General features: G+C 32.5%; 2 protein-coding genes across 12 annotated transcripts; one reads left to right on the top strand and one right to left on the bottom strand.

Annotated features, from left to right (window-relative positions):
• The first annotated feature begins 1,310 nt into the window (after positions 1–1,310).
• Positions 1,311–27,647, top strand: LOC145329633 (pyruvate kinase-like). Of its 11 annotated transcripts, none has more exons than XM_080173956.1 (18): positions 1,311–1,447; positions 14,390–14,496; positions 15,221–15,395; positions 15,803–15,883; positions 16,324–16,446; positions 16,727–16,793; positions 18,002–18,141; positions 18,426–18,479; positions 18,843–18,964; positions 19,257–19,331; positions 19,692–19,838; positions 20,133–20,232; positions 21,607–21,678; positions 22,089–22,190; positions 25,190–25,317; positions 25,709–25,789; positions 26,242–26,303; positions 27,073–27,647. In XM_080173956.1, exons 1-17 carry the CDS (start codon positions 1,373–1,375, stop codon positions 26,267–26,269), a joined length of 1,677 nt encoding a protein of 558 aa, XP_080030082.1. In that variant the 5' UTR covers positions 1,311–1,372; the 3' UTR covers positions 26,270–26,303; positions 27,073–27,647. The 11 variants fall into 11 exon arrangements, with proteins under 11 accessions (XP_080030082.1, XP_080030079.1, XP_080030083.1 ...); XM_080173953.1 differs by having other exon boundaries at positions 19,173–19,331; XM_080173960.1 differs by lacking the exon at positions 1,311–1,447 and adding an exon at positions 2,776–2,889.
• On the bottom strand, positions 3,203–10,229 carry LOC145329635 (protein NipSnap-like). The gene is made up of 9 exons (XM_080173962.1): positions 10,005–10,229; positions 9,167–9,293; positions 8,706–8,779; positions 8,164–8,225; positions 6,087–6,203; positions 5,502–5,591; positions 5,046–5,118; positions 4,580–4,657; positions 3,203–3,447 (listed from the first exon to the last, which is right to left on the bottom strand). The coding sequence occupies exons 1-9, from the start codon at positions 10,122–10,124 to the stop codon at positions 3,364–3,366; spliced, it is 825 nt and encodes a 274-aa protein (XP_080030088.1). The 5' UTR covers positions 10,125–10,229; the 3' UTR covers positions 3,203–3,363.
• Positions 27,648–27,770: the final 123 nt, after the last annotated feature.

Raw genomic sequence — 27,770 nt, 5'->3', positions numbered from 1 at the left:
AAAGAACTACAACGCAACCATAAAGTTAAATCTACCCATTTTTTTTACCAACCCTCCAAATTTTTCATAAAAAATTTCCTTCCTCCCAAGAGCAGATCATCATAATAGATATAGAAAGTCTAGATATCCAACCACTGAATTGGAACTCACTGTAGTAAAAATCTAACTACACGAAAATTTAAACATTTAGATCTGAAAGGGCAGTTTTTTTTTTAAATTCCTGGCATTTCAAATTAAATAATACGAAAGGAAAGATTTTTTTGGAAGTTAGGTGTCAACTCACCCTTTCTCCTGAAAATTGCAAAGGAAGGGAAAATAACTCAAAACCACTCTAAGGTATCAATAAAGCTTACCTCAAAAGCACAACTAATTTTGACAAGCAATTTTTGAGATCTTTAGGTTTAGATAGAAATATCTTTCTACTTTATATTATAGTGTAGGATAGGTATGACTAGAAATTTAAAAAAATCTTCGACTGGAATAAAAATCTTTTGTCCTATTGGCTATCTAGAATAATTAATCTATTTATATGATTTCCCCCTCCTTTACCTTCCTAATAAGGCGCTTAAATCTCCTATACTCCAAAAATTCCCTCCCTCCTGCAAAAGGCCTTTTCACCCCCTGAGATCGCCACCCCTAGCAACGTACTTTTTGAAGCTGCCTGTGCCTGTGTGTGTGTGTGTGTGTGTGTGATTCGAAGCAGACGAAAAAATGGGCAAAACACATACACACACAAACACATGTAGTTTTTGTACAGCCAGGTAGAAAATTCTGGGAAACCAAACGTTTTTCAGGGAGAAAAAAACATTAAAACTAGTGAAAAAAAAGTATTTTTTCAATCAATTATAATAAAATATAGATCGCAAATAAAAGAACAAATAATTTTAGCGATTTATAATTGTTTTTTCGTTAATATACTTATCCTTTCTGTGATTTAAAAAGTACATTTTTATTGCCGGCGTTTTCAGACGTTCACGTAGGCAGACTGTGAACTTTCATCAACCAAAAAAGAGAAATGTTTTTGCATGCAGGCAGTCACAGTGGTTTCTAAAGCTGCTCTGTCAAGCAATCATGCATAAAGTGTTATCTTTTTTAGTTTTCTTTACAATAACCTTGAATTTTATATTAAATTTACGTTAGGAGTAAATAAATAGTGAAAGATAAGTAATTTTAAGAATTTTAATATTAATGTTTCATAGCTAGCTAGTGTCAGAGTCATTAACTTCTTCTGACTGCTATATATATTACAATAGGGAATGTTTTCTCAAAAACAGGCGAAAATTGTTCCACTCTTAGTTAAAACTTTTAGAAAAGGGTTGTGCAACAAAATCTAAGATTTTATTTCAGAAAATACCAACCAATCCGCATAGAAATGGCCGCCGCAGCTGCAAAGAAAGCCCGCCTTGACCTGAACGGCCATAAGTCGGTGTATGATGATGATGAACAGGTCCGATTATTTTCATGCCCAGTCACAAAATTTCCAAGCTTCTATTTTTCCTGGGGCAGATTCATTCTCTATATATACCTTGTATGTTCGTATGTTCGTCCGTGCGATGTCATTTGGTTGCAATTACCCGTTAAACATTATATAGCAATCACCCTCTACTTAAAAAATTACATTTACTTGATGTATCATAAGGTTTTCTATATGACTGAATAAGAGTTAATTGTGTGTTCTTTGTTAGATTATATTCCTAATATATCTTATATCTTATAATATTCACTTTTATGTCTTTGATAATATATCCAAATTATTCTGGATTTCAACTCTTTCTAAGACGATGTTTGTAGTATTGGTTTTTCTCTGTGTGTGTTTCTGTGTATTATGTGTGTGTGTGTGTGTGTGTGTTTCTGTGTATTATTTGTGTGTGTGTGTGTGTGTGTCTATTGATTGCAACTTCCAAACATATGATTTTTTCAGGGGCTAATATAAAGCACATTAATCCACAAAAAAAACTTAATTTTCTTTTATATTTAGAAGCTTACAACAATATCATACTTCGTTTTTTTTTCCAAAAATATAATGTTTCAATTTAATGCTAAAGAATTAAAGGTTCGGTTCCCTGTGTTATCACGCGTTAGTTTCATGTTGTCTGGTGTTTAATTTACTATTCCATCTTTATATAAAGAGGAGTGGAATTAAAATTGTGTTGCTACGATAATATGTCAAGCTTAAAGACTTATATAAATTAATACTTAATATATTCTTCATTCTTTTTACTTTAAAGATATTTACTTAAAATTCAAATTATAGTTAGAATATGTACATTTACATACCTAATGATTTTAATACTATATTTTTTTATGATTTAACCCCTGTATTCATATAAGTGATTAAACTTATGTAATATAAAACGTGACTGAATTGAAATATAACTAGTTATTAAGTATTTTAAGTTAGTTATACCAGTTGTCATCTAAGTTAAACATCTAATTTTAAGTATTTCTGTCACCCAATTGAATTGTTTCAATGCGAGTTTTTATTGCCTTTTCAAACTTAATCAAAGCTATCCCATTTTAAACCTTTGTTTTAAATTAGGGCGGAGGTTTTCATTAATATTTTAAGGACTAGGTACCTAGTTATTTTTATGTGTATTTTCTAATTTCTAAGATTAGTACCTACCTAGTTACTTGTCCCTTTCGTATATATATATTTCCTCCTATTTTTAGCCCCTCTAGGACCAATGGCCTAACCCTGCGGAACCAATCACCTAACCTAACCTAAAAATAACCTATCTAAAGCTACTGTGAAAATACAATAAAACGCCCCATAAAAGGCGTTGTCACAAAAGGGACTTTACCCGAAATTTTATTCTTTTTTGAACCTTGTAATAAACTTGCAGAATTATAAAACTATCTTTGAAAATGGTTGACAATTATGATGAAGAGGTAAGTTTAATTTTCCTTGGAATTGTGACATTTTGGATAATAACATTAAGCAGACAGCTAACTATTTGATTGCAGAACCATTTCTGTAAGTCTTAACTACCTGTAATGAGTTACACCTTTTAACTGGATGACGCATTCCCTACTCTCAATATTAGTGTCATGCATCAGATAAAGCAACATTATGTATCATTTTTCATGTCTCTAGTTTAACTTGTGGTTTAAGAATCGAACCCTCCCCATCCTGGCTACACAGCAGCAACATTTTCACTATTGCGGCGGGTTAGAGCTTTTTACTAAGATTTTACACAGAATTAATTTCTAATATATATTTAATGACAAAATAAATTAACAATAAATCAACTATTGAAGTTTTATATGAATCATTATCATTTAAAGTGCATTGTTCATTTACAAAAATAGCAAAAAATTGAAATATGTGTACTTATTTATTTTAATGGTCTCCAATTTTAATTTTTACTTGGTAGAACTTAATTCTAGTGGAACCATAATTCTTGAGGTCATTTTTCTGATCAAAGGCACAGTATTGGCAACAATTTCCTAAAAAAAAATTAATTGCATAAAAAAACCTTGTAGGTTACCTAATAAGATTTTGAGAGGTATTCTTTATGCTAACAAAATTTCAGTAAATCCTTGCATTTGTAATTCGTTTCACTGAGTGAAAATTTCCAGAATTCTAAAGGGATAAGACAATAGCTGATAAATTGATGTACATTATTAATGATGATACACAAAATTACCCTTTCTGTAGATTACAATTAGTTGTTAATAACCGTTTAGAACTCAGCTTATAAACCAACCAATCAAAATTCAATAAAAGTCCCCAGAGTTGTTGAGCATCAAATAAGATAACTTTATTATAAAACTTTGGGGACTATTGTAATAATAAACAGCCCCATGTTCCCTCCCTACCTGGAAAATTTCCCTAAACACTTTTTTGTGTTTTCAAGTAAGTACCTAGCGAAAACTTGAAAAATAATATAAAGCTTTACATCGGGAAGGTGTTAGGTTCGAATCTCGGTCCGACACCGCGTCAAAACTAAAGACGTTAAAAATGGTTCCCACTGCTACTATGTCAGATGCGCGACGTAAATAGTTAGAGTGGGGGGAATGCCTTGGCCCAAAACAGGCGCAACTCGTTACCATGCACAGTTAGGACTTCTCAGACAAAGGTCGTGCATCACAGAGAGTTGGTTGTCTGTAATGTACTGTACCACGGGTATGAGGTGAAGGACCAAGAGTCTGGCCTTGAGTTGACAAGTTGACTGTTCAGTCCAGGTGCAACTCACCCATACGACATTAGCATAACATACAAGTTGTTATAAGAAATCAGGGTAATTTGGGGAATAATAAAAGTACAATTAAGGCATGAATTAAATTGATGAGGTATGTTCCCTTAATAAACAAACAATCAAACTCAACAAGTGATTATAATTTGAGGGAATAAGTTATAGAAAATTGAAAGAAACTTAATAACACGATGTGTATCTATTTCCCTTTGCAGACCTTAAATCTTGCTTTCTCTTGACATTCAATATAAAAAAGTTTGTTTTAGATGTAAAGCATTTCTTTGAGTTTAAGAGCACTTTTCCCTCCCTAACTGAGTGACTGACTTATTGATTCTGACAGATTTTGTGTACCTTATAATTTATAAATAATCAGTTTTACTTACCTGCCATTGAGATTGTGTCTGCCAGACAGATTCTCTAGCTTGTCTTCTTTCCTCCATGCTACCATAGCACCATACATGCTACAAATACAGAATACACATTAGAATTTCATAAATTTGTTAGTCTTCAGCTATAAGAGTGCATAACCATCTTATAAAGCCAATTTTACCTTAAAATTCAGCTAGTTAACTAAACTTTAATTTATAATTATGTATTAATATGATTTTTAATCTGTAAGGAAAAGTCTAAGAGTTTTTAGGTATATAATGTTAAAGGAAAAAAACTATCTACCATAATTGCTATGAACCTTTTCTTGATTGTTCTTTTTCATATCTTTGGATATTGTGTACTTAAGCTAATGTGCAATTTTTTCTTTATCTTCCAAATATTTTTTTTTTTGCAAACTATTTTCTTTAGTAATAAAGTTGTTGTGCTATAATAAAGTGTATAATAATTATTTATACCAACCTTAACATTATAAAGTTCTCCTATTTGTGAGAACATACCAACATAGGCTTCCTTGTGTTTGTAATCTCTCATTCTAAAATATAAAGAAGATAATAACATTGAATGAACTATTGGCAGGCATTTTAAGTGCGCATTCGCACATCCCCTGTCCTCCCCCCCCCCACTTGCGCCTAAAATTCTAAAATTGACCCCATTGTCCCCCTTTTTGCTCTCTGACACCCTGGTTCCTTCCCCTAAATATTTTAAAATTCTCTATTTGACCCCCCCCCCCCCAAGAAAACAAAAAAGCACCTACAAACGTATACCTAAGGGGTGGTAAAGATTACCTATAAAATAACTATTGGCGTTATTGCTTATTTAACACAAACAGTGTCTTTCATGGGGTGTGATGGACAAATGAATACATTGACAAATTCCAATTATAGTGTAGCTATGCTGATAAAAATATTGATTTACCTGATAGCTTTAGCCCAGAAGTTACCCCATTCTACCATAGTTCCTGGCTTTAGATGATAAGATCTCAACTCATAAATGTTGCTTCCATTTCTGTAAAAAAGATATCAAATTTTGTTATGATTTATTATTGCATCGCTTTAATTTAGGGTTGGCAGGACACATCATTAGAAATTATTGAAATAAGAATGTTTTTACCTAACTAATTCAGTAGTATTTTAAAGTAAGAGATTGACAAAATAAGTTATAGATTAGATTCTTGTTCTTTAGTGTTAATAGTAAAGTGTTTGTTCATCTGTTCATATTTTGGTAACCACTGCACCGATAGATTCCCATGTAAGGGAAGCTTCACAGAGGTTTGAGGATCGTTTAAGGCTATTTTATTTTTAAGTCTTTTTGGTTTTATGCTATTTTCTACCTCTCCCTCCTCCTTTTTTACCCCCTCAAGGCTTTACCCCCCCCCCCCCCCTAGTAAATCCAAACTAGGTTGTAGAATGCTATTTATCTATAACCCATATTAAAAAGTATCTTAAATGCACTTCTTGGAAATACCCCATCTGTACTAATAATAGAAGTAAATAATGAGACCTGAGCTGAATTTCTGGCCAATAGCTGAATTTTAACATATGTTGGCTGTGTCGGCTTCTTAAACAGCTCACAATGTCTTTCTCAATTGCTGCGAAATCTTTGCTGTCTGCCAGAAACCTGAAATATGAAATATATTTATTGCAATGGATGTATTATTACTTGGATCTTAAACCAGATTATCATGTACTCTAACAAAGTAAAACTTGTAGCGAGCTGAAATAACTAACCTTCCCCTTTACCCCATCCCCTTTCCTCCTACTGGGTATACTAACTGACCAATAAATGACAAGTTTCTGTCTTTCTTAATATCCACGTATATTCCATATCCATAGTATTAATTGACCTTTGGAAGAAAAGTTGTTGACTAACAATCTCTAATTAAAGTTTAAAACCTTACTATGACCAATGTTAATCTTCCTTTTTGATTTCATATTGGACATAACGCACATCCAACTTTTTTATCAGGGAGAAAGAAGGTACCTAACTAAGGTGAATTCTTAAAAAACTTTTCCCTCACTAAAATTAGTTTGCCCCACTAAAATTTTAGTGAGGCAAAATTATCCCCTCTAAATTTTTAGCGAGCCTTTCTGATTTTAGTGGGGCAAACTGATTTTAGTGAGGCAAAAGTTTTTTAAGAATTCACCTCTGGTTTCTTCCAGAAAAATTTCCAGCTTCAAAAGCAGAATTTGTCAGGAAGGGATAAGAGTAGGGAACATAGAACTGTTTAGTACAGTCCCTAAAGTTTTATGATTAAGTTTTCTTAATGCTGGCTTAATAACTTTGTGGATTTTAGTTTAATTTTGATTGGTTGGTTCATTTAGTTGAGTGTCAAACCACTAATTGAAATCTACCGAATGGATAATTTTGTGTATCATCATTAGTGATATTCATCAATTTATCAGTCATTGTCTTATCCCATTAGATCCCTGTGAATTTGTATACATGATATTTAGCGGGTATATAAATCTATAAAAACCTAAGTGATATTTTCGCTATTAACTGACAAAATTGTCATTGATTTTTCATGAAAAATATTTTTGTAATTAAGAATTGGAAGCCAAAAATAGATTTTGAATGGCTTCATTCTGTATCTGTGTTGTGTAATTTCCAGTCATTCGACAGTTAGATACACAAACTAATAACACTATGTTTTAGTATAGTTAATGTATCAATATCTTTTCCTGTATCACTTCGATTAACCGATTAATATCCGGTGAATTAGAACCGGTTCTCAGCCATACAGAACAATTATGACTATCATCGTATTACATCCAGTTTTTAGGATCTTAGTTTACCTAATTGAATCACAAAATTGCCAACAACAAAAAAAAACTCATTTCTATGATTTATAATCTTTCCTGGCTAGGTAACAACGAATTATGTTCCTAATGTGAATTAAGTGCCCAATATTAGTCTTCTTATTTTAACAATAAAAAAAATCTTGCTTTTTAAAAATCTCTTGTTTTGGGAAGTCTATAATTTAAAAACATTATCTAAACACTTTACTATATTTGTGGATCTGGATCAAACACTCTGTTCAATTAGCTTGACTATGTTATTTTCTCAGTTTTAGTAAAATAGTAATGCATTCACTTTGCTTCTTATTATTACGTGAAACTTATATAATCTACTAACTAATGATATCTCAATATTTATGTCTGCGGGTAGCGAGATCCTTCGCTACAGACAAATAAGCTTTTACTTTTTATAATAGGATGGTCTGAATAGTGATTAATACCTATGTTTAAAGAAAAGTTTTTGGTAAATTCGACATTGATTTTTTACCTTACCCCCCAACTTTTCTGTAAATGGTTGTTACTATTGCTTATATATTAAGATGAAAGGAGTGCATTGGCCCATAATAGTCACAATCCATTCTATATATGTAATATAAAGACTATTTAGAAATCATATGCAATCAAAGTTATTCACATATCATTTTGTATGGGGGGAGGGGGGACAACTTTGCTTGGGATGGTGAATATCCCCCCCCCCCCCCCCATTAAAAAGCTTAAGCCTAAAGAAACTGTCGACCTCGCGCTCAGGTGCTGTTAGTGAGATATTAATTATGTTTTACCTGATATTTTCATCAATATTTTCATAACCTCCTTCATATCTCCATAAATGAACAAATTGATCCTAAAACAAGGACATGCATATAGTCAATATTAGTCCAACCATCTTTCCAGTATATCCTAGGATTTAAAGTTACGTAGTAAGGGTTTTTCTACAGCTTAAGATTTTAATAATTACAGAACAACTTGAGTTCTCCATTTTATGTAAGCTTTACTTCAGTTCCGAGATGTTTTTATAGAACTGGTTCCAGCGGATATTAATCTGTTTGGAAGCCATACTGGGATTAGAATAATAGTTATTTCTCGCATCGTATTATAAACAGCTTTCCGCGGATATAGAATGTACAATTATAAGATTAAAGCCAGTTTTTTAAGCCCACAGGTGCCCAAGGCACCGGGTAAAAAACTGGTTTTAATCTTATGATTGTACATTTTTATATTCGTAGAAAGCTGGATATAATACGATGCTAGACATAGTTTATTCGTATGGATAAGAACCGGTTCCTGTCCACTGGATTCGAATGAATACGAGAAATAAACTAACCTGATCTCCAACTATAACCTTAAAGTTTCCATAACATTCACCATGCAGAACATTTTTATTTGCATTACAAAATCCTAAAGACATTAAAGTAGTCAATCAATGTTGGGTGTTTTTTGTTGTTGTTGTAAATAAACATTTTTATGTCTACTTTATCTTAGGTAATTATCGAATATCAACGTCTATACAGTATTTGTAAATATATTAACATAATTGTTGAATATATTTATGTACTTTAAAAGAAACAATAATTAGAATATTTTACAAAGTATACTAAAGAACTTTTTTTTGGTATATCATGTTCCTAAGTTGTTAAGTTTAGATTATAATTTTAAAAAATTAAGTTTAGGCAGTTATTGTCAATAATTCACTGAAATAATATGTTTTATGATTCAAAAATATTAGAATTAATCTATAGGATATCATGAACACTTAAAATCAATATTAAAAGTTTAATGCCTTACCAATAAGATTTTGTGTTGCTGTGAGGTATTTAGCAAGAGAGTCTGGCTTCACATTATGAGTTGTCAACTCATAGATCATATCCTTGTCTGATAGCTTGTTGGAATGAGACGCTGATTGTAGCTCTACCTTGAATAATTGCCATTTTATATAAGATTATTAGGGGTTATTTATTGCATCGTATTATAGGCAGCTTTACGCGGTTACTATTCAATTTTTAAATTATGATTTTATTTTAATATGCGTGGAAAATTTATGCAATTTGATATTATATATGATTTTTCAGTATGGCTGAGAACCGGTTGTATTCTTGCTGACACTAATCGGTTTCAAAGCCATACGGAAAAAAAAATTTATAGGGGGTTTGAATGTTTATTCACAAAAGGACAATATTATTTCTTCTACTCAAAAAGGAATCAGTTTTCATGAAATGTAATCATTTTTTCTCTTTCTTTCTTTCTTCAAGCAAGCCCTCATGTTTAGCTTATGATTTCAAATAGCTTTGCTATTATTAGACTTTATCACCAGGGCCGGATCTAGAGGGATAAGATTATGCCCAATAAATAAATATACATCTCCAATGATGATGCACCAAATTCTGTGGATTTAAAATAATGATTAAAATGTTTGGACACGTTAACTTAATGAAACAACCAATCAAAATTCAATAAATTCCCTAAATTTGTTAAGGCAACGAATAAGAAAACGTTATTATTAAACAGCCCCCCCCCCCTCTCCCTGCGTTTTGATCCTCTTTGTTTCTGTATTCTTGGGTTATGACTTTGGATCAGATACAACCCTTTGAAAGCGAGTAGTTTTAGTTAAAATATTTTATTATACCTGTTTATCAAATATAGATGAGAAAAATCCTTTTTCATTACATTTTTGTGAGGTAGACAGTCTTCGTACTCCAACATCCTCAAGAAAACCAACCAATCTAAATAACTTATTCGTTTGCATTCTGAAAAAAATTCATTAAAAAATCTTCCAATTTTTTGAAGAAAAATGTTCGAATATTTTTAATTAGTTTGTGTTTTTGCCAGCGAAAAAAAACATTAGTTACACCAAATCACTTTTATTATACTTTGTTTTTGTTTAACTTAAGTTACATAAAAATTACTTTTGCACCCCTTTTATAACATTATTAACCGCTTCTATACCTGAACAGCTGACTGCTTCAGGACATTGAGAAAGTTGCCAGCAAGCTTTCCTTGTCTGTCACTATGCCAAATTAAAACTTAAGGTCATATTATATTAAAATTATTATTTTCTTATATAATATGATATGAAAACTTTTTCCAATAATATTATTAGAATTAATTTTTTAATACCTAGGATCTCCTTACCACAAAATTAAAGATTACATAAACAAATGTCGTAGCAAAAAGAACTAAGGTGCTTTCTTAATAACAGGGTTTTATATTTTCTACAATTTTGTAAAAATTGTATTGGCCTTAAAAGCACTTTCTATATCAAATCATATTTTTTAATTAAAAAAGGCCGTTTAAATAAAAGTTAATTCTTGAAACCCCCTTTAGACACGCAAAGAACAAGTGGACTTTTTTAACATTCTTTTCAGTCTCATAGTCTTTCCAAATTAGAAACGTGAAATACTCTTTTAGAATATCATACAATTAAAGATTTTTTCTTAATAATTATTTTTTTAAGTTGTTTTAATGGCATATTTACTTCCTATTATTGTTTATAAAGTGTATTACATTGTCCTTGAAAACGCACAATTTTCCTTGAAAAACATATAAACACAAAAATGTTAGTTTAGTCTAAAGGCAATTCTCGCTAAATGCTCTATCGCCGCAGCTATGCCTTCCTTCAATTTTCCCGCATTTTTGTTGGCCGCGCCTCGCGCCACAATAGCTTTGTAAAGTTATGTCCTTGTGTAAAATGTTTTTTTTCGACTGGCAGGTTGAAAATGGTTTGGGTTACTGAACACGATGCTGAACAGGCTTCGGTTAGCAAAGTTTTTATTTTTATTATTCAGAAGTTTATTGGTGCTTGTTTTAAATTTTTTTTTGTAAGTAGCGAAGCTACTCTATTATTCTCTTTGTTAGTTCGTAACGATATTAGAGAAATTTAATTTTCCCGGCTGCTATTGAAGTTACACAGCTGAAATTTTCAGTCAAGATTCCTGTCAAATGCGCATTTAGTTTATAAATTGTTTTGTCCGTCTGTCCGCCGGTCATAAAAAAACCTTATTTTCAGGTTTTGTGATTTTCTTTAAGTTTGTGCATATTCCATTTTTTTCTTATGATAACTGATTATCTGCTCTATATAACTTTGTTTGTCAATTTTTTTGTGCTTCGCTACTTATAGATGTTGTCATCCCTTGTTTAACTATAAATGAGGATAACCGTGAGCGAAGATTTCACAAATAAAATCTAAAGCATTTCTAGAAATGAAATTATTTTCATTTGTTGAAGTTATTTTTATTGTTTTGTACTTATTGCATAAGTTTCTATATAAAAAAGGTATTTTTAAAAGTTTAAATGTTGCATACATAATTTTGACAATTTTTAACATTATTCTTCATTCGTTTATCTGATTATGATATACCTATATGAGATTATTGTATTTTTTACATAAATATAAGTAAAAATTTAATATGTTTAAAATATAATAAGGATATTTGGCGAGGTGTTCCTTTAGTTCCACACATTTTTTACATTGTCAAATCGTCAATCTCATTTTATTTTAAATGTGCTGCTCTTCCCAAGGAAATCCTTTTTAAATTTTTTTTTTGTGGAGGGGGGGAGGAATTAAAAATTTTAATTCCCTCATCAATCTATTTTAAATGTGTTTATTTGTGCATATTATAATGTGCGGAGATGATAACACACCCTAGTATAAATTGACCGACGGAAAATGCGCGCATATTTGTATCTATGCTGTGGGATGTTAGATAATGTATTGTTGCTTTCCCTTTTTTCTTGACGTCATCCCCCTCCTGTCACTAAGTTGCAGAGATAAAGGGAAACAAAATTAAAATCTATTACAGCTTTAGCATTGTCAATAAATCACGTTTAGTAATTGGTAAAATTAGTTCTAATGGGGGGAGGGGGTCAATCAAATTTATCCCTTATTAAAAGGACTCTCCACAGAAAAATCAACTTTAGATTTTTGAAAATCTAACCTGAAATTATTATTCTCTGTTCAATTTTAGGCATTTTTTGTTTTTGTGGCATCGCGATTGAAGCCCTTTGAAATTTTTTACCTCCTTTAAGTGAATCCTCCCGCCTTTTAATTTGTGCTGCTTTAGTGATTTTTAGCTTCTATTTTTGCCGCCGTTGCCGCATTCATCGCCCTTCTCCGCCGCTACTCCGCTGTACGTCGCTTTTTAATACATGCTCCCCTCTCCCTAGTTCAGAAATTAAATGGAGGCTGGGGGTGTTGTGTATAGCTACATACGCAATGTATAGCGGAGTAGCGGCGGAGAAGGGCGATGAATGCGGCAACTGCGGCAAAAGATGGTTATATTCGGCGGAGGCGAACACAAAATGGAGGCGGCAGGATTGTCCAGTCAAGGAAGAGGATAAATCGTAGAGCGGCCGGTTGCAATGGAGCAAATGTTCTTTAGCGGCGAACACATATTGAGTGGAGGAAAGTGTAGCATATGTTGTTATAGCGGCAGTACAAATAGGCGGCGGACAAAATTTTCAAAGGGCTTCGATCGCGATGCCACAAAAACAAAAAATGCCTAAAATTGAACAGAGAATAATAGTTTCAGGTTAGATTTTCAAAAATCCAAAGTTGATTTTTCTGTGGAGAGTCCTTTTAAGATAGCATTTTGAATTTTTAATCAAATCCCAAAGAAAATAGTTCGTTTGTGTAGACTTGACTGAGATTATGTTTTTGACATACTTAATAATTAACATTTGAATGAAATAGAAAGTATATTAAATAATCACTTTTTCTGTCAAGATACATTTTCCCCAACAGTGAAAAAAAGATTCACGTTTTCTGTGTCTCCTTACATCACGCGATATTTTTTCACATATTTTGTGTGTCTGTACTCTTTAGCAAATAAGTCGTAGTCTCAGTTTTAAAACTAACTTTTACTACATTTAAATATGAATATTTACAATATACTTGTGGGTTAGCCACTAGTTTTTAAGATTTTGCATTAACAGGGGAGATTAAATCCTAACATTTTACTTCAACAAAAAAAAATATTTCACTCCCTTTTAAAACCACAAAATCTCGAATTTTTAATTGATTTATATTAAGATAGGAGCAGCAATAAGAAAATTCCTTGTAAGATAAACCCAATTTGTCCAGTGGTTGATAGAATATTTACATTTAACTAGACAGACAGACTGATATTGTTGCACTTTGAATTATATATAGATTTTATTGAATTAAGATTAGATATTGAAAAAGCGATATAGATAGATTTTAAATAAAGATCTCATTTTGTAAAATTGTCAAAACCCAGATCATTTAAAGTTTCTTTACACTTAAAAATCTCGTAAGTAACGCTTAAATTCGAATCAATAGGTAGTCTTTTTTATCATAAAACTCGTTTTTAAAGGGAAAATTTCTGAACCCATGTTTTGTGAATTTTACATTCCTAAGCATTACAGTATTCAAATAGATTGAAATTACTAAGTATTTAAGTTTTAAAACCTGTCTCATTTTGGCCAAAATTTTATCTTTATATAAGATGCACACTATAGACGAGTGAAAATATAGATAATACACATATGTACATATGTTATGTGCGTAGGAAGGAACTATCGTTACATCATTTAAGATACAAATACAAATAAAAAACATAGTCGGCCCATCACAAATTTTTCCATCATGTACAGATTTTCAAGTAAAATCTTGAATATTTGTTGTATTATTTTGGAGAACTTTTACATCTCTGCATTCTTATCTTTTTAAATTATGAACAATATTGTTCAACATTTTTGTAAATCCTGAAAAAAAACCCAGAAAATATTGGAAATGCTATGATTTATTGAGAGAATGAGCTATTTAAATGACAAAATTTATTATAAAAGTTGCTTCGATCGTTATTTAATCGCTGATAAACATTTTGAAATACATTTTCTATAAAGTAACAAGTATCTTATTCAAAAACTGTTCCCTCATTAGGAAAACTTTGTATAGGTTCAAAGCAGGTTAATTAAAATCTAATATAAATGGAAGAGATAGCCATTCTTTTCCGCATCCTTTATACAGTTTATTTATTCATTGTTTTTTAGTCCATCCTGGAGCCCATGGACATTCCCGCAGCCCAGAGGAAGGCGGCAGCTGCCACCACCAGCATTGACTACAAGGGAAACCTCGACATCTACAGCAAGTCATCCAGGTAAACAATAAATATGTCTTTTTCACAAAAGTCTTCTTATGTGAGCTACACTACTTCAAACTAGTGGCTATTTTTTTTAAAGATATAATAATTTGGGGTGGAGAGATAATTTCTTTCTGGGGGCGATTTTTCTTGGAAGGGTGGTTGTTCCCACCTCCAGTTATAATAATAGGTTTAAACCTTCCCAGGACCAATGAGATGCTACACTGTGAAGGGGAACAATATTGGTACAGTGGTACACACAGACAGATGTCCTATTTCTTTACTATAATAATCACTTTTTATGATACTCTGTGAAGACTCTTAAAGAACAAATATAAAGGTTCCCTCATTAGTGTTTTATTTAACTACCGGCCGCGGCTTCGCCCCTAGCCTCTTGGTAATTTTAAAAAATGGAGATGCAACCACTTATTTCGAACATATTAAAAAAAAACCAACATATTTTGGTGCTGTGAGCCATAATTTTATGGGTTATCCATAACGCTTTCTTTTCAATCTTTTTGATTTTTTTGGGGAGGGGGTTGGGGGTGTCCCACCCCCCAAGAAAATAGCTTAGTAGGTATATTCCCTGAATAGTAGAGCCCATTCGGTTCAGCTGTTACCGAGATCTTAAGCTTCAGACGGACAGACAGACATCGTTCTACTTTGTATTATAGATTATTAAAAAAAAAACATTTTTCCATCTACAAATTATTGGTATTAGTAGTAAACGTTTTTTTTTCAGAATGCGTTTGAGTGGTATTGTTTGCACAATTGGTCCTGTCAGCCGGGCACCTGAAACTCTTCTGGAGCTTATTGAGAACGGCATGAACGTTGCCAGGATGAACTTCTCTCATGGTTCTCATGAGTACCACGGTGGCACCATTGCCAACTGCAGAGAGGCCGCTAAGATGTACAAGGTAAAACTAATACTTAAGCATTAGTTCAGTATCGTGGCGTGCCGAGGTTATAGATCACCCTGGGGGTGTTATTACAGTTTAAGAGGGGGTATATACACCCCCTTAATGTCTAACCTCTACATAATCAACATTCTCCAAAGTTCCAAAAGCATCCTATTATAGGAAAATTTATGTGCGAAATTTAAGGGTGTTTTTGGCTTTTTTACCTTGACACACCCCATGGGTGTTTCAGGGGTGTATACCCTCGTTAAGGAAGGGGATGTATCCACTCCCCCTAATTTTGAGAACACTCCTTCTGGAAGCCTCTGTTTGGTATACAGATGTCTAGAAAGCTTTGTATTTAGGGGTGGTTATTCTGTTGTTAACTGTTGTTCTAAAGTCAAAATGACACAAATTATTATTTTTAGGAGAAGCACGGAGTTGACCCCTGTCTGGCTATTGCCCTGGACACCAAGGGACCTGAGATCAGAACCGGCCTCCTGGAGGGTGTAAGTGCCTTTTTCTTGATTTGTAGAGGCCATTCTTTCAGTTGTTTCGTAGCATTTAACGTTCATGCTAATAAAAACATATAAAAAGTAGGTATTTTATTCCCCATTGAATTGAATGTCTATAACTGCACTTTTTTATATTTAATAAGCTTAGATTTCTAGGTTATTTACATCACATTTACATTAGGTAGGGAGAGACATGTGGATGTTAATTTAATTACACTAGTTCGCAAAATTTCTTAATCGTTGGCTTAATATTGTTTTGGGACTTTAATTGAATTTTGATTGGTCGGATCTTTAAGTTAAGTGTCCAAACGTTTTAACAATAAATTGTAATCTATAGAAGTTTTTTTGTGTATCATTATATGGGATGTACATTAATTTATCAGCCATTGTTTTACTTATCACTTTAAATCCCTGATCAATAACCCTCTCCATAGGATGATGGTAGAAAGGAGCTTGAGCTGAAGGCTGGAGCTACTATTAAGATCACAACTAATGATGAGTACAAAGAGAAATGCACAGAGGATGTTTTGTGGCTCGACTACAAGAACATCACTAAGGTATTATACAATTAAAAACATTTCTTTTTTCACTCCTACAATTTTTGATATGCCCAAAAAAGGTCATTTTAAACTACAAAATATTACCATTCCCCACCTTTGTTCGTTAATTGGTCATTTATTTTTTTAGAATGTTAGCCTAATACAATAGCAAAAAGGTTGTAAGAAATCAAATGCCACAAGTTTAAGCTTGTATGCGTTTTCTCATTTTCATATGCCTTATACTGGAAAATATTAGTTGATTTAAACAACGCATTTGATAGGATTAATCTTTTAATAGGTGCTGACTCCTGGTAAGAGAATCTACATTGATGATGGTCTCATCTCCGTTCTGGCCACTGAAATTGGTAAGCAGTTTTTAAAAGTTTCCTCGAGGAATTAAGAGGGGGGGGGGAGTAGGTTGAACATTTTTATCAAATATTCTAAAAACACTCTGGATATTGGTTAGATATCTTAATTTAAAACGGCTGAACCCATTTTTTAGTAGCGAAGCTACTCTATAATTTGAAATGTCCGTCTGTCCGTCTGTCCGTCTGTCCGTCTTAGTTTGGGGGAAACGTGATTTTCTCGGCTCCTATTAAAGATAAAAGGCTGAAATTTTTTGACAACATTCCCATTATCAAGGAGCAAAATTAACTATAAAACATCATTGGCGATAGGACCGCTTTTTAGCAGGTTTTAGGCTATTTTTGTATTTTTCACATTTTTCTCCATATCTTTGGTGTTTATGGTCCGATTTCCAAAATTTTTTTAGTTATAGAATCAAAATTAAATTTCCTATCGTTTCAAGAAAACAACTATGACGGTCAGACTGCCTTTAAGCAGGTTTTAGGCTATTTTTGTATTTTTCACATTTTTCTCCATACCTTTGGTGTTTATTGCCCAATTTCCAAAGTTTTTCAGTTATAGATATCAAAATTAAATTTCCTGTCGTTTCAAGAACACATCAATGGCGGTCAGACTGCCTTTTTGCAGGTTTTTGGCTATTTTTATATTTTTCACATTTTTCCTCATGTCTTTGGTGTTTATGGTCCGTTTTTTTTAAATTTTTGTAGTTAAAAATATCAAAATTAAATTTCCTGTTTGTATCCAGTATGTAATTTACTTTGACCATCAGTCTGTTAGTCATAGTACTGAAATATAAATAAATATTAAGAAATTAAAAACAAATGTTGAAAAGGTTTCGTGATTTTTTCCTAATATACATTCTTTGTCAACTAATATCTAAATTCCTATTTAATTGTTTATGCTTCGCTACTTATGGATGTTGTCATCCTTGTTTATAATCACTTTTGTTATGTTGAAAAGAAAAAGGTATGAATAAAACTATAAATAACATAACATTATAAATATGCTAAAAAATTAATTAAGACTGCTATACTTCTCATAGAAGCTTTTAAAATCTTTAAAGTTTTTAATGTTATTAGTGATTAATGTTTTAGCATAGTGTTCAATATAAAACTTGAAAGAACTTAGACAAATCTTTTCGCCTTTTTTGTGATCGTATTGGACTAACATACATCCAGATACTTTAATATATAGTATATTTCTTTAGGTGATGACTTTGTAATGGGCAAGGTTGAGAATGGAGGTAACCTTGGTAGCCGCAAGGGTTGTAATCTACCTGGAACAGACACTGACCTGCCCGCTGTCTCAGAGAAGGACAAGAGTGACCTGCTCTTCGGTGTTGAACAGGTTATCAACATTTATTTCCTTGATTGAAAAAAAACATTTAGCTATGCTATTGATATATGAGTATTTAGTGAACTAAAATGGTGGTAATTCCGGCCGTACATAATTAAATTTTGTTTTTGATTTGAATAAAACTTTTTTTTATTCTATGTGATAATAGCCCTTTGTCAAATAGCCTTAAACCTGTCCTGGATAAATATAAAACCAGAACCATCAGGCACAAAGACTGAGCTTTATCGTTCTTCATATTATACCTATTTTATTTGATATAATTTTGTTCTTTTCAGGGAGTTGACATGGTGTTCGCCTCCTTCATTCGTGATGCCGATGGTGTTCGTCAAGTGAGTTCAGTATTTTATCAAGATTTTTTAAAACCGGGGGGTGGGGGACATTAGAATTTTATTTACATCGGTAGGTGCCCAAAGTTTTATAACCACTTCATATTACTTGTTGGCTTAACAATTTAGGGTACTTTAATAGAAGATTGATTGATAGTTCCAAACTAGCAGTGTTTAAAGTTTTTAACCAATGATCTTAGTTTAGAGATTTTTGTTTTCATCATTTTATCAATGACAAAAAAATGGTGGAAACGGTTGATTTGTCAGTTTTGCAAGCTTAATAGTTGAATGAAATGAAATTACCATATTTTACTTACAATTATTTTGACTTAAAGAGTTAGATAATGAATAATTAATACATTAAAGGTAAGAGAAGTTCTCGGAGAGAAGGGCAAGCACATCCAGATTGTACCAAAGATTGAGAACCAGCAGGGTGTCAAGAACCTGGATGAAATCATTGCCTGCAGTGAAGGCCTTATGGTCGCCAGGTATACAATAGATAGATAGATATAAGCCTAGTGACTAATAAGATAGGTAAATAAAGTATTTATCTACATATACATGATAATAATATCTATCTATACATGATAATATTATATCTATCTATCTATTTAGAGGTGATATGGGTATTGAGATCCCTACAGAGAAAGTATTTATCTATATATACATGATAATAATATCTATATATCTATTTAGAGGAGATATGGGTATTGAGATCCCTACAGAGAAAGTATTTCTACCTATACATGATAATAATATAATATCTATCTATCTATTTAGAGGAGATATGGGTATTGAGATCCCTACAGAGAAAGTATTTATCGCACAGAAGGCCATGATTGCTAAGTGTAACAGGTAAGCATTGTTTAGTAGTGTAGCTACTCTATAACTGTCTGCATGTTAAAAAATCTGTTCTTTGAAATATCTTTCATAGGTTTCAGGAGGGTAATTTATAAGTTATATTTTTTGATATTGAGGGGAGTAAATTTAGGGGCTTATTGATTTTTTTTTTGGAGTGGGGGGTAGGTGGGTAAATACTACTTTACCCATACCACCATGGACTTATTTTCATGTCTATTGTATATTGTTATGTATCTTTAAAAAAACTTGATGCGCATTGATTTAAATCACTATACCATGTAATAAGAAAAAAAGCGAAAGGGAATTTATCTTTGATGCCGAGCCTTCATTTTGAATACAGAATTTCTAATTTAGGGCTGGAGTTCCCATTATCTGCGCCACCCAGATGTTGGAGTCCATGGTGAAGAAGCCCCGCCCCACCAGGGCCGAGGCTAGCGACGTGGCCAACGCCGTCCTGGATGGCTCTGACTGTGTCATGTTGTCCGGTGAAACCGCCAAGGGGTAAGGTTTTATCAAGTTACAATCCTTTTATATAAAAATCTCGTAAACGGCTCAACAGATAATTACATAAGTTTTAGGGAAGGTTGGTAATAGTCGAAGGTAGGTTATAGGGTTTTGAGGGAGGAATACAAAACCTCCCCCCAGAAAAAATTCCCTTCTCATATCTCAACAAACAGGTGGATTTTTTCAATAAAAAACAACAGTGGGAGGCTGTAACAAAGCTAGAGGGACTAAAGCCTATACATAAATATTATCTATCTTGCTATATTATTATATATCTTTGTATCTATCTAGTGACTATCCTGCTGTGTGTGTAAGAACCATGGCCAAGATTGCCAGAGAGGCTGAAGCCTGTGTATGGAATGAAAGATTTTTCGAGGATCTCATGAGAGCGGTATGTAACTTTTATATTATCCAAATGGTCAGAATACGGAGAATGATCAATGTAAGATAAATTAACATTAAGAACAAAATTTTGTGCTAGAGTAGCTTTAAATTTGTGGGGAAGTTAAACTTAAATTCATTTTCTAATCCAAATTATTTTTGTTGCATGTTTGAACTGGTCCAACCTTATGTAAGACTCCTAAACAGGGGTGTATATTTTCAAATTTGACCCTGCTGAGGGGGGGGGGGGGGATATGTCGTTGGGGGAAAAATGTAAAAATTAAGAGAACTGAAAGCATTTTTTCCATTTTTCTCACCTTTTTGGTGAAAAAACTAAAAGAATATGTGGGAGGGGGATAATATGAATAAAATAAAGAGTTTTGAAAATATTTTTCCATTTTATTTCCTTCCTTGCTGGAAAAAAATAGGAGGGGGAAAATTTTTTTAAAATTTGCAGCAGGGGGAAAAGATTAATCTTGTGCAGAATATACACCCCTGCTCCTAAATTCTCAAATTTTTCAAACTTTATTTGTTTTCTTGTCTTGTTTGCCTAAAGGTATAGTAAGTTTTTGTAAGAATGAATGTATTTTGTGAGTAATTTAATTAATGTTTTGTTTTGTGTTAATGCTCGCATTACAGGAGTACCAACAAGTAAGTTATATTTATGCATGGTTTATTGTGCTAATGTCATCCATTTTTATTTTATTCAGAAAAAATACAAGCTTCCCTTGTACCTTTACATACTGTATCTCTTATAAGTCTCTTTTCTTATGCTTCATGTCTTGACTTCCTTTAGATTCAAATGGCTTTTTTTTCATAGAAAATAAACTTTGATGTATTATTGCTTTTGAATTCACTTCTAAATAACCAATTAAAAAAAATTCCTAAATTAATTTAAATATTTTTTATACCTAAAACTTTTATTATTGAAATTTCTCAATCAAAACTGCTTATTATCTTTTATTTATTCTTTTTTAAATCAAATCAACATATAATTTCTTGGATTTTGCACCAGATTTTCATATTTTCTAATAAAGTGATACTTCCAGCAGATACCCAGAATAACGATACCCCTCCCATCTACCCCACCCTATCGCCCCCTACTGTATGAACGAACTGATTGATAAATGAGGTTTATTTTAGCAACCAAAGTTGACGAAAAATTTCCATTGTTAATATTTTGACGTATTCTATATCCATTATTAATCAGCTCTGTTCTTATTATAATTATTTATATAGGAGGGTAACCATGATTATACCATACCTGTACCACCGCCATCAGCTCTGTTCTTATTATAATTATTTATATAGGAGGGTAACCATGATTATGATCATACCTGTACCACCGCCATCAGCTCTGTTCTTATTATAATTATTTATATAGGAGGGTAACCATGATTATGATCATACCTGTACCACCGCCATCAGCTCTGTTCTTGCCAGCTATAAGTGCAGGGTAAGTTTCTTTTAATTAATAGTTAGTTTTTTTTTGTAAACCTTGCATAAGTATGAAAAAGTAAAAGTTCATTGGAACATAATATTCCCTATACCCTTTAATTGTACCCATCCTCTTAAAACTATTGGTCTATGTCCCACCTTCTTTTACTCCATACAGTTTAAGTTTTTAAATATGTACTTTTTGAAAACTTTTTGATGTATGCGCCTTTTAGCAAATAACAAATATTATATGTATTACTTCGATAACCCTTGGGTGTTGAAATAGCTGAAAGTTCACATTTTCTAATTTGAATATACTGACATAATAATGATTTACTACGTTTTTAAATTTAATACCTACCTAACTTAAATCTTAATTAAAAATATTTTTAAAAAGTGAAAATATTTTAAATATATTAATACTCTTAGGCCAGCGCCATCATTGTCCTGACAACTTCAGGCAAAACTGCTCACATTGTTTCCAAGTACAGACCACTGTGCCCCATCCTTGCTGTTACAAGATTCCCCCAGGTACGAATATTTTCCACTGTGTTACTATAATATATTAGTTTCCAAGTACAGACCACTGTGCCCCATCCTTGCTGTTACAAGATTCCCCCAGGTACCAATATTTCCCACTGTAATACTATGATTTATTAGTTTCCAAGTATAGACCACTGTGCCCCATCCTTGCTGTTACAAGATTTCCCCGGCCCAGGTACGAATATTTCCCACTGTTACTATAGTATATCAGTTTCCAAGTATAGACAACTGTGCCCATCCTTGTTGTTACAAGATTCCCCCAGGTACGAATATTTCCCACAGTAATACTATAATATATTAGTTTCCAAGTATAGACCACTGTGCCCCATCCTTGCTGTTACAAGATTCCCTCAGGTACGAATATTTCCCACAGTAATACTATAATATATTAGTTTCCAAGTATAGACCACTGTGCCCCATCCTTGCTGTTAAGATTCCACTAGGTACGAATATTTCCCACTTTGTTACTTTAATTTATTACTTAGTTTAAAAGTATAGACCACTGTGCCCCATCCTTGCTGTTACAAGATTCCCCCAGGTACGAATATTTCTCCCTGTACACAGTGAGCCCAGGAATCCAACTTTGTGGAAAAAATTATTTAGGCCCAAAAATCGAACTTTCGAAAATCAATTATTTTAAAAGTCCATGTTAATATTCATCATATTAGAGGAGGTTTGCATTTTTAAATCAATGAAAATTATAAAAAATTAAAGATTTTATGGCCTTCTGAAGTTGTTACCCTGGAATTCACGAAATTTAGATACAAAAATCTCCCAAAAAAATGATTTTTAATTTTTTTTGTTGTTTTACTTGCCATTTAATCAAATATTAACTTAGGACGTAATGTAATACCATTTTAGAAACGTCGTGCAATTATCTAACGCTGGATAACAAGAAACTAATTAGTTTTGTATAAAAAAAACCTCTTAAATCCATATTAAAGAAAGTTGGTGAAAATGCAAAAAAAACACGTTGAATATTTTTTAAAGCTCTGATTCAAATACCTTTATCTTTTTAGCAACGAGGTGAAAACTTTTAGGATTAAGTTCTAGCATTATTTAGGCAATATATAAGAGGATCCCGTTGGTCTTGTTAACTTTCACTTAGTTGCCTAAGCTCTATAGACATTTTTGTAAAGCTCATATGCAACCTTATTAAGCTAAATTTAGTGTATAATCCTGATATAAAAGAAACAGAATATGTGTGTACCAAAGGATCTTGCTCATCACCTAACCGATATGGTTCTCCTTTAAATAGATAGGTTCACATAAGTCATGGAAAGGTTAATAAATATTTTGGAGGAGGGTACTACCACCCTCTAAAGAGAAATCGCCCCAAGAAAAAAAATCGCCCCCCCCTAAAATTTTTTTTTCTTCAATTTTTCTTTTTATAACTAAAACTAAGACTGAATGTTTGTTGACTCACCCCCCCCCCCTAAAAAAAAATATAGGACTATAGGATATGTAAATATGCCCCTCCCCCCCCCCCCAACAAAAAAAATAAGTTTTTTTTTCTTAAAAAAATAATTCGTGCTTCCAAAGCATTTTAAAGGTAAACTAAAAATAATTAAACAAAACACAGTTTTAAAAAATATTATTTAAAAAAACATTTAGGATTTAATGAGACAGCTCTCAATCATTTGACGTTCATAGGTAAGGACATTAGCCAGTTCAGCTTTACAGCTATAAGCTGTATGTTGACTCCTGTTACATTTAGTACAATTAAGCAATCTCCGCCGAAGAGCAAGATCTGGATGAGATTTAAGGACAAAATTTGGCAACCTAATTTAACGGTTTTTTATACCATCTAGCCAGCAGCTAGCCTGCCATTCCCTTTTTCCTACATCCTTTGGTCATACCCCAAGGGCAAGCTTCAGCTCTTGTCATCCTATTGGTCAATTTCACACCCCCTTTAAAATCCGAATCGAATGAATCAACTTTAAATTTAGTAAGATCTATTTTTTTTTGTAAATGTTTCTTTTGGGCCACCCCACTCGTCGCCCCTGGGGATGAGGGGGGGGGGGGACTTTTAGGTTATACGAATTTTCTTGTATATATATCAAAGTACATATTGTTGAAATAGATTTAGAAATAAGCGAATTAGAAGAAAAATATCTTATTTTCACTTTTAGGGGGTGAATTTTAACCCAAACCCAGTAGCCCCAGTTGGGGTTTAGGGTAAATTTTGTATCTAATACAGAGTACTCTAAATACCTTTCAATTAAAAAAAAAATTGAATTTGATGGAAAAAATGAGAATGTTAAGATAAGAAATATGAATATTATTCACTTTTGGGGGGATATCTTGGCCCCCCAATCATCTTGGGAGTGGGGGAGGGGGTAATTTTGTTAATTCTGTATAAGGTACTATAAAAACCTTCCAACTAAAAAAGAATTGTTCGATTTGGTTAGAAAATAAGGAAGGTATTAATTTTTTTCACAAAATTGGATTTCTGGGCTCACTGTGCTGTAATACCATAATATATTAGTTTCCAAATATAGACCTCTGTGCCCCATCCTTGCTGTTACAAGATTCCCCCAGGTACGAATATTTCTCACTGTGTTACTTTAATATATTACTTAGTTTAAAAGTATAGACCACTGTGCCCCATCCTAGCTGTTACAAGATTCCCCCAGGTACGAATATTTCCCACTGTGTTACTATAATATGTTAAATACATCCTAAGTTCGACCTGGGTTCGTGGGAGTCCCAAGTCTCTGTCGCGATACATTCGCACAAATTCTTTCTTATCGTGTAAGAAATATATCTGCTAGCAAATTTCTTTCGGTTCTTTTGTAGGAACTCTGCCTAACACAATCGGTAAAGTAAAGGGTTCCCGCCCTGTGGGCAGAGCTCATGCCTTTTAAATTCTTTTACTTTCATGTGTAAGAAGTTATAGATAATATCATATTATAGATATCCAGATTTGGGTTTTTCTTTGATTATTTACCTAGCTAATTTACTAACTCTGTTTGTATTTGTGATAGATTGCCCGTCAGATGCAGCTATTCCGTGGCATAACCCCCATGCTGTACGAGTCTGACAGAGTTGACCCATGGATTGCTGATATTGACGCCAGAGTTCAGTTTGCTGTAGACTTCGGCAAGAAGAACAAGTAAGATCATTTAATATTTACGTGCATTTTTATGAAATCCTATACTTATTACTTATACATAACAATTTTCCCATTAAATGGAGTATCCTTCCAAATAAATTAAGAAAATTTGGTACTTTCCCTCAAAGTGCCTATCTAACACGGAAATCCCCTTTTCTTTATTTGGAAATAAGAGAGGAATTTTTTTATCTCAGATTCCAAACCTCTGCTTGAAGCCATAGTTTTGTGGGGCTATATCCTAACCCTGTGAGCCTACTCTGTTACTTAACCTAACCGGTTCTAAACAAATAAACAAAAAACTCCTACCGGCCCTTCCTATATAATTGAAGAGGGAGTAATTTGTGCTCGACTAGGAAAACCGCTGACATTTACTTCTTTTTTTCCCTTCTAGGTTTATTCATGCTGGTGACAATGTTATTGTTATTACTGGCTGGAAGCAAGGAGCTGGTTCATCCAACACTATGAGAATCCTGTAAGTAATTCAAGTTTTTTTTCTATCATGATAGATAGGGAAAGAGAAGCTACGCTATAAATATGTTTGTTGGTTTGTTTTGGGACTTCTCCCTTGCCTTGTGAGTGTATGTGTCATTGTTTATACAATTCTCCCCCAAACCTCTTAAACCCACAGAAAGAAACCGAGGGGGGATTGATAACTTGATAACAGTGAGAGAAGGGACATTGGGCTACCGCTATTTATTACAATAGTCCCAAAGATTCATAGTAACGTTTTCATAATAGTTTGCTTAGCAACTTTGGTTGGTTCATTAAGTTAGTGCCAAATATTTCAAATTGAATTTCAACTATTGCTATCTACAGAAGGGGCAATTTTGTGTATCATCATTGAGGATGTACATCATTTTAGTGGTCATTGTCTTATCCATTTAGATCACTTAATGATTAAGATTAAATTAAAATTTTATTTAGTAATGTGAAATATCACGGAATGGCCTAAATTTGCAACTAATAAATGCTAAGAGAGTGCAAAGGCTAGTTAGAAGATGGTTTGATTTTGTTTTCAACCCTTTGTAGTTATTCAATGCAAGCAAGGACGTCCAAGCATTTTTTTTATATAAGGATGGAGTTAAACAATTAAACTGTAATAGAGTAGATTGTGGGATGGCTCCCACAAAACTTACGAGAGGGAAAAATCTACAGAGTGGGTGTAGAGGTGAAAATTAGTCCCAAAAATATGTATATTATATTTTTTTGGGGTTGGGGGTACTATAACTTTATCCCTCCTCCCTTGGACGATCTTGCATACAAGCTTAACTTTACCCTGAGCTTAAAAGAATATACTAAACATATATATAAGAATCTATTATAGCTTTAAAAATCACTAATAATATTTTTTTTCTTCCTTTTTTACTTAATATTTTTTTTTTCATTACAAGACATTATTTTTTATTTTTAAATTTTTTTAAAAAGGGTTGAAAGCAAATTTTAATCACTTTTAAATGTTAATTATTTTTTTTTCTAGCCTTTATTTCGAAATTAAATCAAATAAATTGGAAGATTTGAATTAGGCAACGTGATATTTTACTTCAGATAATGGCTTTCAACCCTCATTTCAATTTCTAAAATCTTTTTATTTAGACAATTACTAACTTGGACATACTTTACTAGCAACAACTCTTAGCTTCATTTAAAAATAGCTGAAACATTCTAAAATAATTCATCCCAAGATAGAAATAAAATTACTTTATATTAATAATTCAATGTTTAACTATCTCTAATAATATTATTTTTTGATTTTAGGAAAGTTGATTAAACGCTGAAATTGTACAAACCTCAGAATCCAAAGCTTTTCAAAGATTTTGGCCATTCCAACAACATCTTAATGGCCTAATACATCCATGTTACCTAACAACAAAGAACCCGTCACCTCTTTAAATAGTTTTCCATAGCATTTTTATGTTTAGCATGCCGTCATAGTTTTTACATTTACAATGTATTGCATATTAATGATACATATAAAGCCAAAGTTAGATTTGTTAAACATAAAATAATTTTTATAATATCCTGGTGATTAGGTACTTACTAGATTTGTACTAAAAAAGCTTTCTTAGTGTTTTTTGGTATATTAAAAATTCTCTTGTAAGTGGATTTTAAGTAATTTAGCTTAGTCTTCACAAAATATTTCTGATCTTCAACCAAACTTTAATAATGAAAACAATTTAAATTACAAAAAAGTTTATTTTGTCAGTTCTTCATCATTGTTTGTGTGTTTACTCATTGTTTTAATATGCTTCCTTAGATTTTAGGCATATCCCAGTTATGTATATGATAATGATGTTGTTTTAGCAACAGTAACAAATAAATGTTTTCTTTTATACTTGTTTTTATTTTTTATAGTGAATTAGCTATTTTTGGATGATTTTCGTTAAAGTGTGTCGTGTATCCAATATCATAGACGTCCAAGGGGGAGGGGGTAATGGGGCGATTACCCCCCCCCC

Source organism: Acartia tonsa, chromosome 10 (genome assembly GCF_053477335.1).
Source record: "Acartia tonsa isolate MP-2025a chromosome 10, ASM5347733v1, whole genome shotgun sequence".
NCBI lineage: Eukaryota > Metazoa > Arthropoda > Copepoda > Calanoida > Acartiidae > Acartia > Acartia tonsa.
Note: the sequence above shows the minus strand (reverse complement) of the source record. Positions and strands in the feature narration are given on the sequence as shown.